Genomic DNA, 18,881 nt, shown 5'->3' on the forward strand with positions numbered 1-18,881 from the left:
CAAAGTCGTTTCTCAGTAGGTAAGTGGTTATTTCAGCAAAACTGCACCTGACCTCAGTCCATATGGCTTAAAACCGCGTTGCTTTACATAGCCTCCTGTCCAGCTGCATCTCATATTGAAAATGTATGGCACATTGTGAGAAGGTGAATCAGTCGACGACTAAGCTGAGTGACCGAAATCTCGTATTCAATGTTGTATGCAAAACATTTTGTATCTTCTGCTTCCAGCTATTGAAATGTATGTATGATTTTACCTAGAAAACATGACTCTGTCCAAACATTTATACTTTTTGTTTGTGGCATGCATGAAATTTAGACTTATCTTTCCAAAATGCAATGGATTGGTTAGTGAAGGCACAGAAAACTATTACTTTGGGGTTTTTTTGCCTGTTAAACAAGTTAACAAATCAGATTTCAGTTTTTATTTCACTTTATTTCCTGACTTTTCTGGGAAATGTTTTGGTTGTCTCTATATGCCTCTTATATTTAACCGAACACCTTTTGAAATAACTTGGACTGAAAATGAACAGAGTAACCTTTGCTGTAATTGTTACTCAATTTATTCAATGTTTTATTCCCCCTCTCCATAGATTCCTCTTACAGATCTTTTCATTCCACTAGCAACCCTCCAATTGTAAGGGAGCTTGGGCAGCCTGTGTATGTGGAGGTGTTTGTGGTTAAACACGAAGACAGGGACTTGGTGTTGCTGCTGGAGGACTGCTGGGCTACACCAACTGAAGACCCACATCATCCACAAAGATGGAACCTGCTCGTCAAAGGGTGAGAACATTTAAAGCTAACAGGCAGAGTGTGGTTGGTTGAGTGTGAAATACGTGAGATATGGAGGGGTAAAAAGAAAAAGGATCAACTGGAGTTTCTTTGCATCCAATCAAGGTGTCCCTTCACTGGTGATACCCACAGGACTGTTGTGTTGCCAGTATCCAGTGAGAGCATTACGTATCCCTACCTTCACAAATGGTTTGTTGTCAAGTTGTTTTCTTTTGTGAGACCTCCAACATTTGAAAACCTGGTATGTAAGAAGATAAATGGTAGTGTCATCATTGTTTATGTGCACCTTTTTTCTGAAGTCTCTCAACCTTCTCTCATCCAGGTGTATTTCCATTGTAATATAGAGATCTGCAAGGGATCAAATTGCTTACAACCTTGCAGCAATGGTAAGTGAAGCTTCAGCCTATTCACACCCTTTGAAACTGCTCTTGAGTGACAAATCTACATGAAATGATCTTATTTCTTTTTAGAAAAAGATCCTTTGTCCAAGGGTGTAGGATATTGTACATGCAAAGATTTAAACATTGTCTGAGGGTAAATGATGTTGTGCAATGTAAAGGAAACTACTGACAGTGGTTTCTGTTTTGTCTTTCAGTGAAGCCTAAACTTAGAAACCCACCACAGAAGGGGCAAACTATTTCCCCCAGGGTAGTCTCAGGTGGACCTCTTCTGTATTTTCTGTAAATCAGACAAACTCTGTCCAGTCATATTTCCATGAACAAGATTCCAAAAAACTTCAGCTATAAACCGTAAATCATCTGCAAGATGATTTTTTTTTTTTTTTACTTCCTTTGTCTCCAAATAGGCGTATTTATCGATGATATATTGAGATACTTAATGCAAGTTATCTTTTTTTCTTATCAAGGACTATATCTAAGAGGCAGACTCTGTCAAGCTCATATTTATTGTGATCTAAAACATCCAGCTCTTCCAAAAAAGAAGAGAAAAAAAAAAAGAGCCACATGAGTCTTTAATGGTAAATTATGATTTATTGGGAAAGGCTTTATGTAGGTTAGGATGTTTGAATTTGGGTAGTAACGCTGATGATCTGATGTATGTGTGCGATTCTTCACAAGTAGCCATTTCAAAGTATATCTTAGAGCTTGCGGGTTTGATGAATGTTATAAATTAATTTGTTGATCTCTGTACAAATTTGAAATGATACAAATCATTCATTGGTTACTTTGTTTTTCTAAAGAATAGTCCGATTAGTATTGTTTTGCATATGCATAATATGTTTCTTTATTTTGTTACTTTTTTATTGTAAAAAAAAACAAACGAACAAATGCTAATAAATAAATTAGTCAAATAAAAAATAGCCGGACTTTTATTTTGGTGGAGACTGGTGTCATGTGGGCACAAGTGAACCAATAGCAATCGAGGATAGCTCGGTTTACGGAAGTCGTCGAAGCGTCGTTTTTTGTTTTAAACGAGAGGAAGAATTGGCAAAATACCGAACTGTGTTCCGTGGATTTTAGGTCGGTAATTGTGTCGTCTGTTCGGCTCTTTGCTCTGGTTTATTTTGGTAAAGTTATCGGCCATGTCTACACCAACGGGATGGAACCCAAAAGACAACGAGCCAAAACATCTGCCAATATATCGGCACAAAACCAAACTAATTCAGGCAGTCGAAGACAGCACTTTCCTGCTAGTCACCGGTGAGACTGGAAGTGGGAAAACAACACAACTTCCACAGTACCTGCACGAAGCGGGTAAGCGACTGTTTACTGCCAACTGTATGATATTGAAGAAAATTCTACTGTTTGCAGCAAGTAGCAAGAAAAAAAATGATGATAATATGGACCGCTGAGACCAGCATTTCTGCTGTGTAATGCGAATTTGTCGGTTTAACTAAAGCAGCAACACTGACCTACATGACTGTGTTATAATTTTGTTTGATTGATCTTTTTAGGCTTTTCTAAAGATGGCAAAATTGGCATCACTCAGCCCCGCCGGGTGGCTGCCATCACAGTGGCTCAGAGGGTTTCCCAGGAGATGCGGTGCACTCTGGGAAGGGAAGTCGGATACCAAGTACGCTTTGATGACTGCACATCACAGGTGAGACTCAAAAGGATACTCCTTCCCCGCAGCAAACGCCGCCTATTTCATGTCCATTTGTGTTGACACGAAGTTTGTGTGTGAGCCAGGACACGGTGGTGAAGTATATGACGGATGGCTGTTTGCTCCGAGAGGTCTTGGCAGATCCTGCGCTCTCTCAGTACAGTGTCATCATACTGGACGAAGTTCATGAACGCAGCCTCAACACAGTAAGTTATTAGTAGACATACGTCATGAGCTTACCACCATGCCAATCCAAAATCAGTTCTTTCTCCCCAACATTCACCGCGCACGCTGTGCGTTTGCACGCCTCACAGGATATTCTCCTGGGTTTACTGAAGAAGGTCTTCTCCAACCCGTCTAAGGCCACTAAAGGACGCTCTGTGCCCCTGAAAGTGGTGGTGATGTCCGCCACCTTGGAATCTGACAAACTCTCAGCTTTTCTTGACAACTGTCCCGTCTTTGCCATTCCCGGGAGGATGTATCCTGTAACCTGTACGTTCGGCTTTGCTGTTGGACCGAAAGACATGGAAAGCACCGGTTATGTGAAAGAGGTACTTAATGTCCCTTTTTTTTTTTTTTTTTTTTTTTCTTAATGCATAACTTTTGAATTGAATATTTTGTTGTTTTTTATCAAATTTTTCTGGCCCCAGGTAGTGAGGGTGGCCCTGGACGTGCACACCAGTGAAATGGCTGGAGATATTCTGGTATTTCTAACAGGCAAGTGATGATGATGGTGGCTGCCCTTTTTCAGGATCACAGTTCAGACTGAAATGTGCCACATTAACTCCCTTGTGTTTGACAGGTCAGTCAGAGATTGAGCGTGCCTGTGACATATTGTTCGAAAAAGCTGAGTCCATAGACTACCGCTATGATGTCGAGGACCAGACCGTAGAGGGAATTCTCATTTTGCCTCTTTATGGATCCATGCCGACTGGTAAATGCCTACAGTAGCTGTTGACACTAGATTTATTTTTTTGTTGAAATGAATAAATCAGCCTGGTTTGGGATACCTCTGTCACCTTTTATGTTTTTTTTTTTCGGGGGGGGGGGTTTATTCCAGAGCAACAAAGACACATCTTTCAGCCACCACCCCAAGGCATAAGGAAGTGTGTTGTAGCCACAAACATTGCAGCAACTTCTCTCACCATCAGTGGCATAAAGTGAGTGAGGCCTGTAGTGTTTCTGGTTTAAAGCTGCAGTCTGCAAGATTTGTTGTTGTCATACGTAAAGTCCTACTTTTTGGCATTTTAAGAGTTTACATGATCTATCAGAACGCTTGAAGTTGAAAACGGTGACCTCCGTAGTCGCAAAATGCAAGAAATGCTTATTTTTTAACCGAAAAATAAAAAGTTATTCAACTTCCTGTCCCGCCCCTTCAAAACACATGAGCACTCGTGCACGTCTACGTGCACGCCAGATGCGCCTACACGACTCCTCATTCATCAACTCACCTTTCATTTGCGATCATGGAAGACACACAGTAAGTAGACTAGCCCGTAATGAAGTTCAATAGTCCAGATAAATAAGCGTGGGGACGAGCCTACCTTGTATCGCGCGTGCACAATCGGTGATTGACAGGCAGCAGAGCCCAGCTCGTAACCTGATTGATTACCTTTTACCGGTCCGGTCTGCAATTTTGTAAACAAACCTGCTGGCTTTGGAGGGACCTAGCAGGACATATAGGGGACCTAGAGAACTCTTTTTTTTTTTTTTTTTTTGTATTGGGGTATTTAATGTACTACTTTCAGAATCCCCGGACAGTTCCAGGCATTATGCTTGAAAAAGAGTTGCAGACTGCAGCTTTAACTGTGAATCTAAATTATAATTTCCTCTACAAAACGCACCATGATGCATTTTTATTTATTTATTTTTTTCTGATGTAGGTACATTGTAGACAGCGGCTTTGTGAAGCAGCTCAACCATAACTCAAGGGTGGGCATGGATGTGTTGGAGGTTGTGCCAATTTCAAAGTAAGTAGTCTCTGAAGCGAATCAACATGCAAAAACTTTTTTATTTTTTTTTTTATTTATTTAAACTGTTCTGCTTGACACCACATGCTGTGAAGTCGAATTTGGTAACGGTAAAATGGATTTTTCCGTCAACAGGAGCGAGGCCCAGCAGAGAGCAGGCCGAGCCGGGAGAACCTCTGCCGGGAAATGCTTTCGAATCTATACCAAGGAATTCTGGGAGACTTGCATGCCTGAATATACAGTTCCAGAGATTCAGAGGACAAGTCTGACTGCAGTCATACTCACACTCAAGTGCCTCGGCGTTCATGATGTGATCCGGTACGCCACTTATTGGTTTTGTGTCGTTGTCACGTTTTGAGGTCAAATTCGCACATCATTCATTCTGAAGGTCTGACCTCCTTTTTCAAGGTTTCCTTACCTGGACTGTCCAGAGGAGAGGTTTATCCTAGAGGCACTAAAACAGCTCTACCAGTTCGACGCCATTGACAGGTAGTTAAACATCAAGCCTCTGGTTTTTCCAAGCAGAAAAGCGGCAGATGAAGTAAGTCTGGTAGAAGTTTCATGAGCTCTCATCTGTCTGGTGTAGGAGAGGAAGAGTGACCCAGCTCGGGGAGCTGATGGTGGAGTTCCCCCTGCACCCAGGCCTCACCAGGGCTTTGCTCAAAGCCTCCTCGGTCGGCTGCCAAGACCTGTTGCTCCCTGTTGCCGCCATGCTGTCTGTGGAGAACATCTTCATCAGGCCAGGTCAGCTCTGGAAGGTTTTTGATATTTCTGAACCTCAAAGTAGGATTCAAATGAATATTAATTTACAGTTTTGCAAAAAGTACACCTTCTTTGGATTCAAAGGTTTAATGTGTTTCCAAGTACAAGACGATCCAATTGGGTATATAAAATCTCAGACGAATGACAGCGCAATTATTATTTATTTAGGAAAAACAACGAAAAACAAACATTGTGGGGAAAACTAAGTACACCCTTAATATTTCCAATGGAATTAAGAGCGTTAGTAGCAGCCAGGTGTTGCTAATCAAATGCTCTTGACTAACTGACCATCAGCAGGTCTATAAAAACACAAGTTTTGTTCAGTTTGCTGGTCTGGAGCGTTCAGGTGTGTGTGTGTGTGCGTGTGTGTGTGTGTGTTAACGCAATGCCAAGGAGGAAAGACATCAGCAATGATCTTAGAGAAGCAACTGTTGCTGCCCATCAATCTGGTAAGGCTTATCAGGCAGTTTCCAAACATTTTAGAGTCCATCATGCTACAGTGAGAAATTATTTTCACTAATGTAAGGGTTAGGGTTAGCCAGCATAAGCCAGTACCTGCCAAAACTTGAATGAACCAAAGCAATGTTGTGAAGAAGAGTGGGCTGAAACTCTTCCACAACGATATGAGCGACTGAAAATACCATGCGTAAATACTGACTCATGGGTTGTACTTTGTTTTTCCCACTCTGTGGCTTTCAGCACCAGGCATATCAGACTGAAATACAGATGATTAATGTGCTGGCTGATCGATATATATTTATGAATGCACTGAGCATCGTATAGGAAGCAGAGCGTGAAATAAAGACCAAACATTTTAGTCCACAAAGCTTGAACTGATTTCTTGCTTCCTGCAGGTCAACCTGAGAAGCAGAAAGAGGCCAGTAAGAAGCACAAAGCGCTGGCCGCAAAGACCGGCGGCATGAACGACTTTGCCACCCTTCTCAATGTGTTTCAGTCATGCAAAGACAGGTGAGTAAAGAAATTGGAGCTGTACAAAAGTCAGTTTGGGCCTTTGTTTTGCATTAAATATGTGAACCTGTCTTTTTGCCCTCTGCAGCGACAGACCGTCAGCGTGGTGCAAGGAGAACTGGATCCACTGGAGGGCGCTGAAGTCGGCCTTTAGTGTGGAAACTCAGCTGCGGGAGATCCTCCACCGCCTCCAGCGGGTACAGTGCTTTCATTACTCACTGAACCCTGCTGTCTAATGATTGTTTCGGACTGTATTACTGTCAATGTTACAGCTGTAATGGACAATTCCTAATAAGTTTGATTTTTTTTTTTCTTTCTTTCAGAAAAGAGATTTCCCTGTAGAAACATATGATGGCAATAAAACTGAGCTCTTCAGACGATGCCTTTGCTCAGGATACTTCACCAACGTTGCCAGAAGGTAACGCCTGTTTAACTACAAACCCCACGGTCTCTATAAGGCTTCCTGGAATATTTCACAGCAGTCTTCATTTTCCTTCTCAGGTCTTTTGGAAAGGTGTTTTGCACAATGGATGGCCACGGATCTATGGTTAATATTCATCCATCATCATCGGTAAATACTTTTTTATACGTAGTTATTTTTACATTTAAAATAATTTCAAAATTCTGACCACAAAATAAACAAACATGTTCTCTCTAATGAATCTATTGGATGTGATTTTGTTGCGGCTCTAAGCTGTTTGACGAGGAGGCAGAGCTGGATTGGATCCTCTTCCATGATGTGCTGGTGACCTCGCGGATGTACATCAGGACGGTGTGCCCCATTCGATATGAGTGGGTGAAGGATTTGTTACCTAAACTCCACGAAGTGGACGTCTATGAACTGAGCAGTGTCGCAAGAGAAGAAGTTACTGATGAGGAGATGACGAAATGGGAGACCAGGGAAGCGGCCAAAAGACAACAAGGTGTTCAGAATTATATTTTAGATATTATTTTAGTAAGTGATGTTATATGTGATGCGTATTCTTTCCCTACTTCCTGGTAGAGAGTCGATGAAATGAGGTTAAGCTGCATTGTACTTTATAAGAAGATGATAGACAGGGTTCAGGCAGATTACTTTGAAATGTGGTTAGTATTTCAACACAAATTATATGGCAGCTTTTTTTGGGGGGGTTTTAAAGTCCCACTCTGGTAGCTATTAATCCCTTTTAAAGACTCATCTGTGCTCCTCAGACTTGCACTATTTGTAGTTTGTTGCGACAAAAACCCTCCTATGGTCTTAAGATGGCCTCTTCACCTTTTTCTTCATTCAGTGAAGGAGGATCTGGCATCATACTTCTGCCCGCCAGCAGCTGACGCTGACATTCCCTGTTTACTCTGGCTCTGTTTATGCGTTGCTCTATTCAGCACTTCTAAGGTGATAATTCAGCTGTAAACATCTGAACCACAGAAATATTCTAAAGATGTGGAAGCTAAATTGTACAGGATCACGTGGAAGTACCAGAGTGGTACTGTATTCACGGCCAAAGGTCAAAAAATGTATTTATAGCTTATGGTTGGCTTTATAGTTGTATACTACAATCCATAATCTATTGAATTATTTTATAATGCAATATACTCTTAATACCTTTGGTTGACTTTAACTGAAACTATGCTTTATTATCGCCCCCTCCATGTACTTTCTGCTGACTACATATGTTTTCTTTTTTAGTCCTGTCATTTGTTACTACCTTGTCCTGATATTCTATGATCCTGTTCTTATTTTAGATGTTTCTGCTGAGGATGTCGTGAAGAAGCTGGACAAGCGAAACAACGAAACCACAGTCGGTGACGCTCGTGCTCGCTACCTGCAACGAAAACAACAAAGACAACAAAACAAAGCTCTGTGACTGAAGGACTTTTGGAGCTGTGGCTCATATATTGTTACAGAACTTGGCAAATTACATCTTGATAATAAACATGTTTTACGCTGACTCTTTGTTATTCCTTCCACTTTGCATGCTCTGTTTATGTCAGTTGTGGGTTTTATGTGTCTTTAACTGAGTTGATTGGAAAATATGAACGTGCATAAGATGTTATAAAGGGAGTTTATTTATTTGTTCCTTTTTCCGTCTTTAACAGCTTGTGTTAGACCATCTGTGTATAGTTGAGGTGAGGTTAAGGTCACAGCATAGTACTTGATGTACTTTCACACCGACCGTTCAGGTACACTGGACCCTCTGGTGTTGTACGTCACTTCCTATTGTGTGAGTCTGCAGGGCTGTTGTAGTGACAGAGACGGGAGGGCTTCCATGCTAAGCAAACGACTAACCTCATTAAAGCCATAAAAAGGCGGCTTTGGTCTTTCTCGGAGTCCGAAAGTCGTTATTGTCGTATTTAACGCAACTATCCGCCAGTTTTCAGCTCACTGGACTTTATTCACAGCTCTGCTTGCGTATGCTTCGGTAAACCACCGCCGCAGCTACAGACCAAGCACGCCGCTGCTGCCGCTGGGAGAGAAGAAAACAAGCTTGGTGAGCTCCGCTAAGCTGTGTGATCATTGACAGAGTTCAATACGCACGAGCCTAAAGTGATTACTGGTGTGAGCATTGAGCAGCGTAGCTCCGAGGCTGTTTCAAGAAGCAACGGCTGGGAATATTTTCGTCTCAGAAGTCGAGGTAAGAATAGCCATAGTAATGAAAACTAGCGCAGGTGGCTAACTGACATGCTAACTAGATGTTAGCTTGAAAATAAATTTTGGCTAGCTGCCTTGTTTGATCGTAATGCGCTCGTGGTCAGTGTCCTCACTGCTGTCCTAAGCGCCACTTGCTCCAGTTGCCCGTGTTAAAGGCGTAGTAATCATTTATTACTCTTACTCGACGACAGAAAAGCCTTGGACTTGGAAGGTAATGTTTGTTGACTTTGACTCAGCTAGCTACCACACTAACGAAGTGGATGTGTTTACGTTACTGTAGTACAGTGGGCTGCTTGTGGTCGAGCTTGGTACAGTACGTCATTTTCAAACGATAAAATCTAATTATTTGCTGTAAGTAAGTTGTTCTTATGCATTTGTGTGGTATCAATTGCCTTTATTGTTCTTTTCCAGAGTTGCCAAATAAGAGTACGAACAACTTTACGGCTTAATGGATGTAGTTGTTTTTAGGTGTCGTGTTTGTGCAGACAAACCGATTACAATAAAGAAGTCGCCCTTCTTATTTATCAACTCAAAAAGCAATTACCTGTTATTACTCTGGACTCTAAAGTGATGGAGAACTATGGATGGCCATAAAAAAAGTCTGAAGTCGAGGGAAGCCTTATCTGCTTTTATCTTGGTAAACAAAGTAGTTCAAACAGCCTCTGCGACTGTATGCTCTAAAATATTCAACCCCATCGTGTTCACTGAATTACTCTGAAATTCTGTTGAACCTATTATCTAACATAAGCTGTTGATTCTGGACTGACCCTGAGGCACCAAGGCCTCTCCACAAACTTTCAACAAGAACTGCAGGAAACCACTGCATTTCACTGTGCAGAGCTTTGCAGGCATGTTTTTTTTTCTTTTCGTCTCACTCCTTTTAAGATCAGCGTCATTGATCCCCTCGTAATATTTGCAGGGCATCGCCAGAGTTTTAAGCTGTGTAACACCACAGTTAGGAGACCAGGAGCGCGTTGAGGAGGTCTGCATGACATGATTGAAGTGCCCTGACGGGCCATGATGATGAAATGCAGGTTTCAGCAGTTTTTTTTTCTGCATTGTGGAGTTGTGTCTGAAGGCATCGGAGTGGCTAAGATGGCACAGAATTTCTGCGCGCACCTTGCTGTGGTGACAACACTGTCGTGAGATATCGCTTTCATTTCATGACTTCATCTCTTGTCTCATTGGCCGCGCTTTTACTTCCCCCCAGGCCCTGTGTCTTTTCTCGTTTATTTTTCTGGTTCCTCTGTATCTAGAGTGAAAACGACCTCTGGCTACAGGTTATGTTCAAAGCGAGGACCTGAATCGGGAGTAGTCGTGCAGCCGTTTAAAAGCTCACACCTTTAAAAGTCAGTGGGGAGAAGAAATGAAAGAACAACAATGCACTCGTGTGATATCAGTTTTCTGTTATCTAACTATGGGACAGTTTTCAGATAGGGAAGGTTTATAGCTTCTCTCTTTCAAACGCTGACGGTCAATGATTGTAACTGCGTGTCAAAGCGACAAAAGGGTGTGCTGAGAGTTGTTTTGGTGTTTTATCTCTCTGACACTTATTAGTTGTTTTGATTTTAACAATAACTCTTTCTTTCTCTCCTTTTTTTTTTTTTTTTTTTTTTTTTTACAGGTATTACATAATATAGTTTTATTTTTCAACTGAGCCTCAGTTCGGCACTTGACCAATAAGAACAGTTTGCACAATTCCCGTCAGCTTGTCTGCAGCCCCCTACCTGCGCAGGCAGTCTTTTGCCCCAGCATGAATGAAGTTAGTGTTGTTCGAGAGGGATGGCTCCATAAGAGAGGTAAGGGCCACTTTGTTTTTATCATCAAATCCTCATGTTGAGCATCATTTTCTCCCCCGTAAGGTTGGAAGGTGTATGTCCTGTTTGTAGTTTTGCTAACTGACGGAGAACGGATACAGCAGCCTGATTCAATCGCTCTCAGTTCTTAGCCTAATTATATTGCGCTACAGTGTCATGAGTGTCCAAAGGAGAGCTAAACACACAGGCCTATAGCCTATAGTCGAACATTGAAACAAAGTGTCTGACCTGTCTCGTTTCCAGGTGAGTACATCAAAACGTGGCGTCCTCGTTACTTCATCTTAAAGAGCGACGGCTCCTTTATCGGATACAAAGAGAAGCCTGAGGTGTCCAGTGACCACAGCCTCCCGCCTCTCAACAACTTCTCTGTCGCAGGTAGGCCGCCCCTACTGGCTTGCAAGTTTAAGAAAAGAGCCATGTCACACTCTCCTGTTCTTATCTTCTGTCATGAGGGCCTTCAATTCCCCAGTTTTAGCTGATTTGTCTGTGCTTCGTAGAATGCCAGCTGATGAAAACGGAGCGCCCCAAGCCCAATACGTTTGTCATTCGGTGTCTCCAGTGGACTTCGGTGATTGAGCGAACTTTCCATGTAGAAAGCAACGAGGAGAGGTAAAGATATCCCATATTTTCTGTGTCGTCCAAGTGGCTTAAGTGAAATAGTAAAGCCTTGGACATTTGACACCCCCCCCCCATTTCCTCCTCCCACCATTATCAGTTACAGTATGGTGTTTCAGTGTAAATTGCTCTCAGCCATATGCTTTCTTTTTCTTTAGGAAGACATGTTAAACATAGTAAACTGAAGAGAGCTCGGTGTTCACCAAGACAGGCTGTTCTTTTTGTAACACATGATTCACATTGGAATACACCATTAACACACACACACATACAAACATATATATATATACATACATATATATATGTATGTATATGAACTAGCTTAAATGTTGGTGTCAGACTTATCAGCTTTGAAGTGCATTTATAGGGGGTGTAAAACAATCTGTTCTTAGATGTAGCTAACTTAGAGTGGACATAGTTTTAAAGTTTTAGCTAAATGGACGAGAATCTTTACAGCACAAATATTTACAATGTCATAAGGGTAGGGTGTTTTCCTAAAAAGTCTGGAGTTGGGGCTGGTTTGAATAGTCATGTCTTTAACTTGCTGTAAAGGAAGCGAGGAAAGAAAGACACAAGATACAAACTCAAACGCAGCTGGCTTAAAGGGCCCATTGTTCGCTACATTTAGCAAAAGCCATTTGGTTCTTAAGAGCAGGAACAACCATCCTGTTCCAGATAGAATTCAGTGCCAGATTAGAGCTGATTATTCACCTCTAACTCAAGCAACCATCATTGAGTTTTGTTGATCTCTGCTCTGCCAAATACCAAATCCCAGAAGCCCCCCTGCTGAATACTACAGATTATCCTCTAGCCTCTAAATTTAGCTTGCTAGGCTGCCATTTTTTCTTCTAGATATATCTTTGGCCATATCTGTATTCAGTTTTTATTAAAAAGAAAAACAGATGTGTGATATCTAAAAGGGAAACTTATTCCATTTCTAATTCTTCAGGGATAGATTCTGAGTAGTTTAGACATGGCATTAGACTTGCTAAAGGTCAGTGTGTGCTTTCTTCTGGGTCAGGGAGGAATGGATGCGATCGATCCAGACTGTAGCGAATAGCCTGAAGAGTCAGCACCAGGATGAGGAACCCATGGAGATCAAATTTGGCTCACCGAGTGACAGCAGCGGCACAGAGGAGATGGAGATTGCTATGTCCAAATCCCGTACAAAAGTGGTTAGTATTTGCACAAGCAGTGCCTGGCAGCTGAGTGTATGCCATGTTTGTCCAGCTAAGCTCATCTTTATTGAGCAAGTTGTTTAAACTTTAAGCCTCTTTCTCAAAGCTTTTTTTTTTTTTTGGGTGAAGCAACCTTAAAATGGAAGATGGGCAACATTTGTGTATGTGTGTATATATATGTTTTCTTTAGCCGAGAGGCTTCTGTTGATGTATAATGATTTTTATTTATTTTATTAATTTTTTTGCTCTTTCTCTCTTATTTTCTTCTTTAGTTTTCCAGCCTTTAATTAAACGATGCCACACGATTCTTAAGCATTGTCTGCCTCTTGTACATGTTTAACATTTAATAGAGATGTTTTATGAGAGTGTGAAGCCATCGAAGGGATGTTCCTCACCTTTACATCTCACAGACTGTGTTTTTACACGTTAAGCCTACATTAGAATCCATTTGGAAGTCGGACAAGGAGGCACGTGGAACATTTATGTCGTCTTTAAGAAAAACCGGGAATGAGTTCAGTGTGGCAGGCGAACAACAGTAACAGTGTGCGGCTTTGTCACGGCTAATCTTTGACCTCTGCTCCGACAGACCATGAGTGATTTTGACTACCTGAAGCTGCTGGGCAAAGGGACATTTGGTAAAGTGATCTTGGTGAGGGAGAAAGCCACGGGGATGTACTATGCCATGAAAATCCTCCGCAAAGAAGTCATCATTGCCAAAGTTAGTGCTGTCTCATCACACTAAAATCCTTTACTTGTAACTGTTTTGTCGCAATATTACTAGCTTCACATTAGTATGTGGTTTTCCTCCAGCCGCATGTACTGAATTTGTGTGTGTGTGTGTGTGTGTGTGTGTGTGTGTGTGTGTGTGTGTGTGTGTGTGTGTGTGTGTGTGTGTGTGTGTGTGTGTGTGTGTGTGTGTGTGTGTGTGTGTGTGTGTGTGTGTGTGCGCTTGCAGGATGAGGTTGCACACACAGTTACAGAGAGCAGAGTGCTCCAAAACACACGGCATCCCTTTCTAACGGTAGGTCAGCTTTTCTTTTCTTTCCTTTTTTTTTTGATATAACCGGCGATTTTGACTTCAATTGTCACACTACTTTTTTTTCCCCCTACCTCCACAGACACTAAAATATGCATTTCAAACACACGACCGTCTATGCTTCGTGATGGAATATGCAAATGGAGGAGAAGTAAGTGTTCCCTTTTGTCATCTGGCCTGCAGGTGTGTCGTCATATCTGTTTGTTACTTTTTGAGAAATGGCTCATTTGAAACGACAGAAATGTAAGTTGCACGTTGTGAAAACGAATACAGTGCTGCACAAAAAGTCTTAAGCCACTCCCCATTTCTTTTCTTCTTTCTTTTTTTTTAAATTCTCTCGCAGCTCTTCTTCCACTTATCCCGGGACAGAGTATTCACAGAAGATAGGGCGCGATTCTATGGTGCAGAAATAGTGTCAGCACTGGAGTATCTACACTCACGCAATGTAGTTTACAGGGACTTAAAGGTAAGTTCGTGCCGTAGCAGTCATTTACAGGAAGTAATCGAACAAGCTCACCTGTCGTAAGGCATCTGATCAGAGCTGAATTTTCAGGCCCAAGTCATTTGCTGCAATATTGACGAGAGTATTAAAGATAACGCTGTTGGAGACGGAAAAGAAAATACAAATGAGAAACAACAGTTTAAACCAGTTTTCAGCCCTTAAACCTTCAATTTTAAGTTGCAGCCATCGGTGCCTTCTGTGATATCTCATTTTTAATTTCTTTTAGTGCCATATCTCTACTGATTTGACTCTAATTTGAATCCCCCCCCTGTGCAGCTCGAGAACCTCATGTTGGACAAAGACGGCCACATAAAGATAACAGACTTTGGGCTGTGCAAAGAGGGGATCACAGACGGAGCTACCATGAAAACCTTCTGTGGAACTCCGGAGTACCTTGCACCAGAGGTAAGTCCATGTTGAGTGTGGGCATCAGTTTGTTTTTGCAGTCGGGATGTCGGTAAGCATGAGACTAGCTTTAGTGGGCTCCAATAATAATAATGAAAAAAGGTCTGGCTGGAAGAACATGCTAAATGGCCATCAATGGTTATTTAATTTGATGAGAAATTACAGGAAGTAAAGTAGTTTCTTAACCAACGAGAAAAAGCAGTTGAAGGCAGGCGCTACTGTTGTTTATTTGGTTTCATGAGGTAAGTGAATGCTTTAAAGTTGGTGTCCTGTCTTTAGTGAATGAGAAAAGGTTGATTGCTATTTTGCAGCCTTGTTGTTTTATCTCCCAAATCTTGCGACTTTCCTCTCTGTAAGGTGCTGGAGGACAACGACTATGGAAGGGCTGTGGACTGGTGGGGATTGGGAGTGGTGATGTATGAGATGATGTGTGGTCGGCTGCCATTCTACAACCAGGACCACGAGCGCCTGTTTGAGCTCATCCTCATGGAGGAGATCCGGTTCCCCAAGAACCTGGCCCCAGAGGCCAAGGCCCTGCTGGCAGGCCTGCTTAAAAAGGATCCCAAACAAAGGTCTGTGTGGCGCTTCTCCATCATGTTAAGAACGAGTTAAATATTAAATAAATTAATAAAAAATTAGGGTTAGAGATGAGCAAAAGAATATACAGAATTCTACAATAGTCCAAATCCATCTTAAAATTAGATTATTTTGAAAAGCTGTGCACCCATTTAGTGCCGCTATATGAAAGGCTGATTTCTCTGTGCTTCGGACAGTATCAAGGTGCTACAGGTGACGGATTTTTATGGCGGATGTTGGTACTTTATAGTTTAAAAAAACACAATAATAACATGAACTGGTATTCATTGTTGAAATGTGTTTTCTGGCGCATCGATGTCCTGGAGACGGAGCAGAACAGCTAGGGAAAACGTTCCTTTCTGGGAATCAAGACCGTGACTGTTGCACTTGATTAGTTTTCTGACTCTTTCTTTATCTGTGCTCTGAGGCGCCTCCTATTCAGCTATAGAAAAAAATAGTAACCGTGTTATTGGAGCCTGTGTTCCTTCTTGATTGGTTTTGGTTCAAGGTAATGGCCTCCAATGGGGACATAATTGATTGTTGTTTTGGTCAAAGCCCCGCGTTTCTGGCAATTGCAGAACTGCTAATATTAGCACATTGAGCTCTGCCTGCAGGCTGACTAACACACGTAGCTGCAGGCGGAAGGAAATTAACATGTTTGACAAGAAACTGGAGAATATAAGGAAGTGGATAACAACTTGAAAAGAGCCCGTTGTGTGTTCCTGATTACTGTGTTTACATAGATGGTTATGACGGTAATCTTGTACCATTTGCAGGCTCGGAGGCGGACCAGACGATGCCAAAGATGTGATGACCCACAAGTTCTTCACCTCCATTAACTGGCAGGATGTGATGGACAAAAAGGTGAGAGGCGTGCACGGAAACAAGTGACGTGACTTCTAAAAGAAGATGAGCTGTCAGTGAAATTATTAATTTCCTCCCTCATTTCAGCTTGTTCCACCCTTCAAGCCCCAGGTGACATCAGAGACAGACACCCGTTACTTTGATGACGAGTTCACAGCAGAAACGATCACATTAACTCCTCCAGACAAGTGTAAGTACATTTAGACCCGTGCAGCTTTTGTTTGTGCTTAGCTTCAAGTTTTTTTTTGTGTTTTTGTTTTTTGTTGTTTTTTTTCCTGAAGAGCTATGAGCTTTGACATTTGTTTTCATCTTCACTATGTGTTTGTCTCTTTCCCTTTGTGTACACTCCAGATGACAGTTTAGATGCAGAGGACTCAGATCAGCGTACACACTTCCCTCAGTTCTCCTACTCTGCCAGCATACGGGAATGATCACTCAGACTTATGAACAAGCAGGCAGGCTGGCACACAATCACAATCTCACACACACACTTGCACTGCTGAGGAATTTGAACGACACAAAACAAAAAGTGGCACAAGACACATTTTCATTCTGTCTTTAACACACACACGCACACACACGGCAAATCAGACAAGACACTGATAATAGAATAGGAAATGAACACGCAAACCATGAATGACTGACCTCAGCGAGTTCGTGTGGATAGACTGGCAGCTTTGTCACTGTACGTCCTCTCAGGGTTGACTTAAGGCTTCCCTGCTGGACCTCTGCTGCACTACACTGGGCACCACATCAAAGCCTTTACACTTTGAAAACCAGGTTATGCCAGCAAGTACCACCTCTTTACCAGCTGTACCCATGCTTGACACTCACACACACACACACACACACACACACACACACACACACACACACAGACGCCAAACAACCCAAGCATAGACTGCATATACATAAAGTAAACAAACCTGATAGAATTTTGAAAAGTATAATCAGAATTGAAAATATTTGGGGGGAAAAGGACAAATTTTTATGACATCAGTTGTTACGGTTTTAAATGTAAAGCCATATTTCAGCTTTTTCTTTTTTTTTGTGATTTATAAAAAAAAAAAAATAGAACATACAAGTGCTCTTTTTGGAACTTGCTGTTACAAATCAAGCGTGAGATTTTCCCACAGAAGCGGGGACACGAGGACGAGGGATAAGCCGAGGAGAGTTGCCATTACTGTGTTTGCACTGCACCAGTGTACATGCCAATGGACAAGAGGACATGAATGTATGCGTGCGTGCAGAGTGTGTAAGAGAATGAATGAACAACCATTTTGATTCTTTAGCCATCCATTTGTGTCTATTTTTATGCACGTTTTTAAACGATGAAACTTTGCTGGAATATCGACAACAGAGGACACTACATGGCACACTCAATGGGCTATCGTTTTCTTTTTTCTTTTCTTTTTTTTTTTCTTTTTCCAAGCAGGCGTGTAATTTATGATCGCTGTAACCGGCATGCCGCTGAATTGACCGAGTCAGGATTACAAATAAAGATCTGCCGTGTGGCTAACCTTTACTGTAAAAGCTGCATTCGTTTAACTCACAGTGACGCTTTCAAAGTTCAGGTTGCTGCGTTCAAACTGCAAGAGCCCAACTGGCCGCTGGTTGGATGCGTAAAGGAGGTCCAGGCCATTCTCATCGTGTGTCAAAGGTGGTGGAAAATGGAGACGAGACTATAGATCGCAGTTCCCACCCAACCTGTCCGGAGAGATCTCACTCCCTAGCTGAAGAGTCAGGCAACAATCTCTTATTCTTTTTCTTTTCTTTTTTTAAACTATCATTGCAAGTTTTTTTTTGTTTTTTTTCTTTAAATATGTTTAAGATGAGCTTTTGATTGTCCCCATATTTAAAGAATGACAAGAGTTCAGTCGTTGGTAAGAGGCCAAAAATAAAAGAATGATTTTTTTGGGACATTTTTTCACTTATATGATTCCGCATTTTGATGTTTAGAGTCTGATTTGTGTTTTTTTTTTTTTTTTTTTTTCTTAAAAGATGTGCCGAAGCACTCAGTTCTATGTCTGAAGCTGCAGGTTTGCAGTTGGTCCAAAGGCTGCGTGAGCCTGTTGGAGCAGCCTTCGGTCTGCAGTGCTCATACAAAAAGCATTCGCTGTATTAATAAGTGGAAATGAAAACGTGCATACTTTGAGTCATGGCGGCTCACGGTGGAGAGAAGCCACAGACGGCATATTGGAAAAAGTGCTCAAACTGATGTTATTGAAGCGTGTTATATTCCATAATGCTGGAAGAGATGTTGGTTGCTTAACTAAAGGAACATCAAAACCATCCTGTATGTCATTGTTTTGTTGTTTTTCGTTTTTGTCGAATTTCCACCTCTTTTTTTCTTTTTTTTTGTCCATCTATTTCTCAAATTTTGGAAGACACATTGTCCTGTTTAAGTATACATTATATAAAATATATATATTAAAAAAGTTTTTTAAACTGCTTCCTTCACTTTTATTGTTTTTTTTTGTTCACTGCTTTATGTCAATCATTTCAAAAGAGGGGGTTCCACGTGAGGATTGCTTCTCTGGTTATGAGCGTGGCCAAAATACCACGTTCCCCGCATATTAGCCAGAATAATTATGCTTATGTTGGAATAAGCATCCTAAAAGAGTATTCTTAAAACTAAAACTAAAGGCATGTTTGTCTCCATTTTGTTGGAAGGCGTTAACGTTGAGCTTATCAAGAAATGGTTTA

The 18,881-nt window shown here is 41.6% G+C and overlaps 2 protein-coding genes across 4 annotated transcripts; both read left to right on the forward strand.

Annotated features, from left to right (window-relative positions):
* Nucleotides 1–2,197: 2,197 nt before the first annotated feature.
* Nucleotides 2,198–8,481, forward strand: dhx40 (DEAH (Asp-Glu-Ala-His) box polypeptide 40). 2 transcript variants are annotated; one of them, XM_075473882.1, is made up of 17 exons: nt 2,198–2,500; nt 2,701–2,846; nt 2,936–3,055; nt 3,164–3,400; nt 3,500–3,566; nt 3,652–3,783; nt 3,910–4,009; nt 4,733–4,819; nt 4,955–5,137; nt 5,228–5,308; nt 5,406–5,563; nt 6,436–6,550; nt 6,639–6,747; nt 6,874–6,968; nt 7,052–7,121; nt 7,245–7,473; nt 8,276–8,481. In XM_075473882.1, exons 1-17 carry the CDS (start codon nt 2,329–2,331, stop codon nt 8,395–8,397), a joined length of 2,223 nt encoding a protein of 740 aa, XP_075329997.1. In that variant the 5' UTR covers nt 2,198–2,328; the 3' UTR covers nt 8,398–8,481. The 2 variants fall into 2 exon arrangements, with proteins under 2 accessions (XP_075329997.1, XP_075329998.1); XM_075473883.1 differs by lacking the exon at nt 2,198–2,500 and having other exon boundaries at nt 2,756–2,846; nt 3,112–3,400.
* A 263-nt stretch (nt 8,482–8,744) lies between these two features.
* akt2 (v-akt murine thymoma viral oncogene homolog 2) lies at nt 8,745–18,627 on the forward strand. Of its 2 annotated transcripts, none has more exons than XM_075473884.1 (14): nt 8,745–9,165; nt 10,807–10,981; nt 11,243–11,374; nt 11,497–11,608; nt 12,636–12,789; nt 13,379–13,510; nt 13,748–13,813; nt 13,911–13,979; nt 14,172–14,294; nt 14,607–14,735; nt 15,093–15,307; nt 16,088–16,175; nt 16,263–16,365; nt 16,527–18,627. In XM_075473884.1, exons 2-14 carry the CDS (start codon nt 10,936–10,938, stop codon nt 16,604–16,606), a joined length of 1,449 nt encoding a protein of 482 aa, XP_075329999.1. In that variant the 5' UTR covers nt 8,745–9,165; nt 10,807–10,935; the 3' UTR covers nt 16,607–18,627. The 2 variants fall into 2 exon arrangements, with proteins under 2 accessions (XP_075329999.1, XP_075330000.1); XM_075473885.1 differs by having other exon boundaries at nt 8,745–9,021.
* The last annotated feature ends 254 nt before the right edge of the window (nt 18,628–18,881 follow it).

Source organism: Odontesthes bonariensis, chromosome 9 (genome assembly GCF_027942865.1).
Source record: "Odontesthes bonariensis isolate fOdoBon6 chromosome 9, fOdoBon6.hap1, whole genome shotgun sequence".
Classification (NCBI taxonomy): Eukaryota; Metazoa; Chordata; class Actinopteri; order Atheriniformes; family Atherinopsidae; genus Odontesthes; species Odontesthes bonariensis.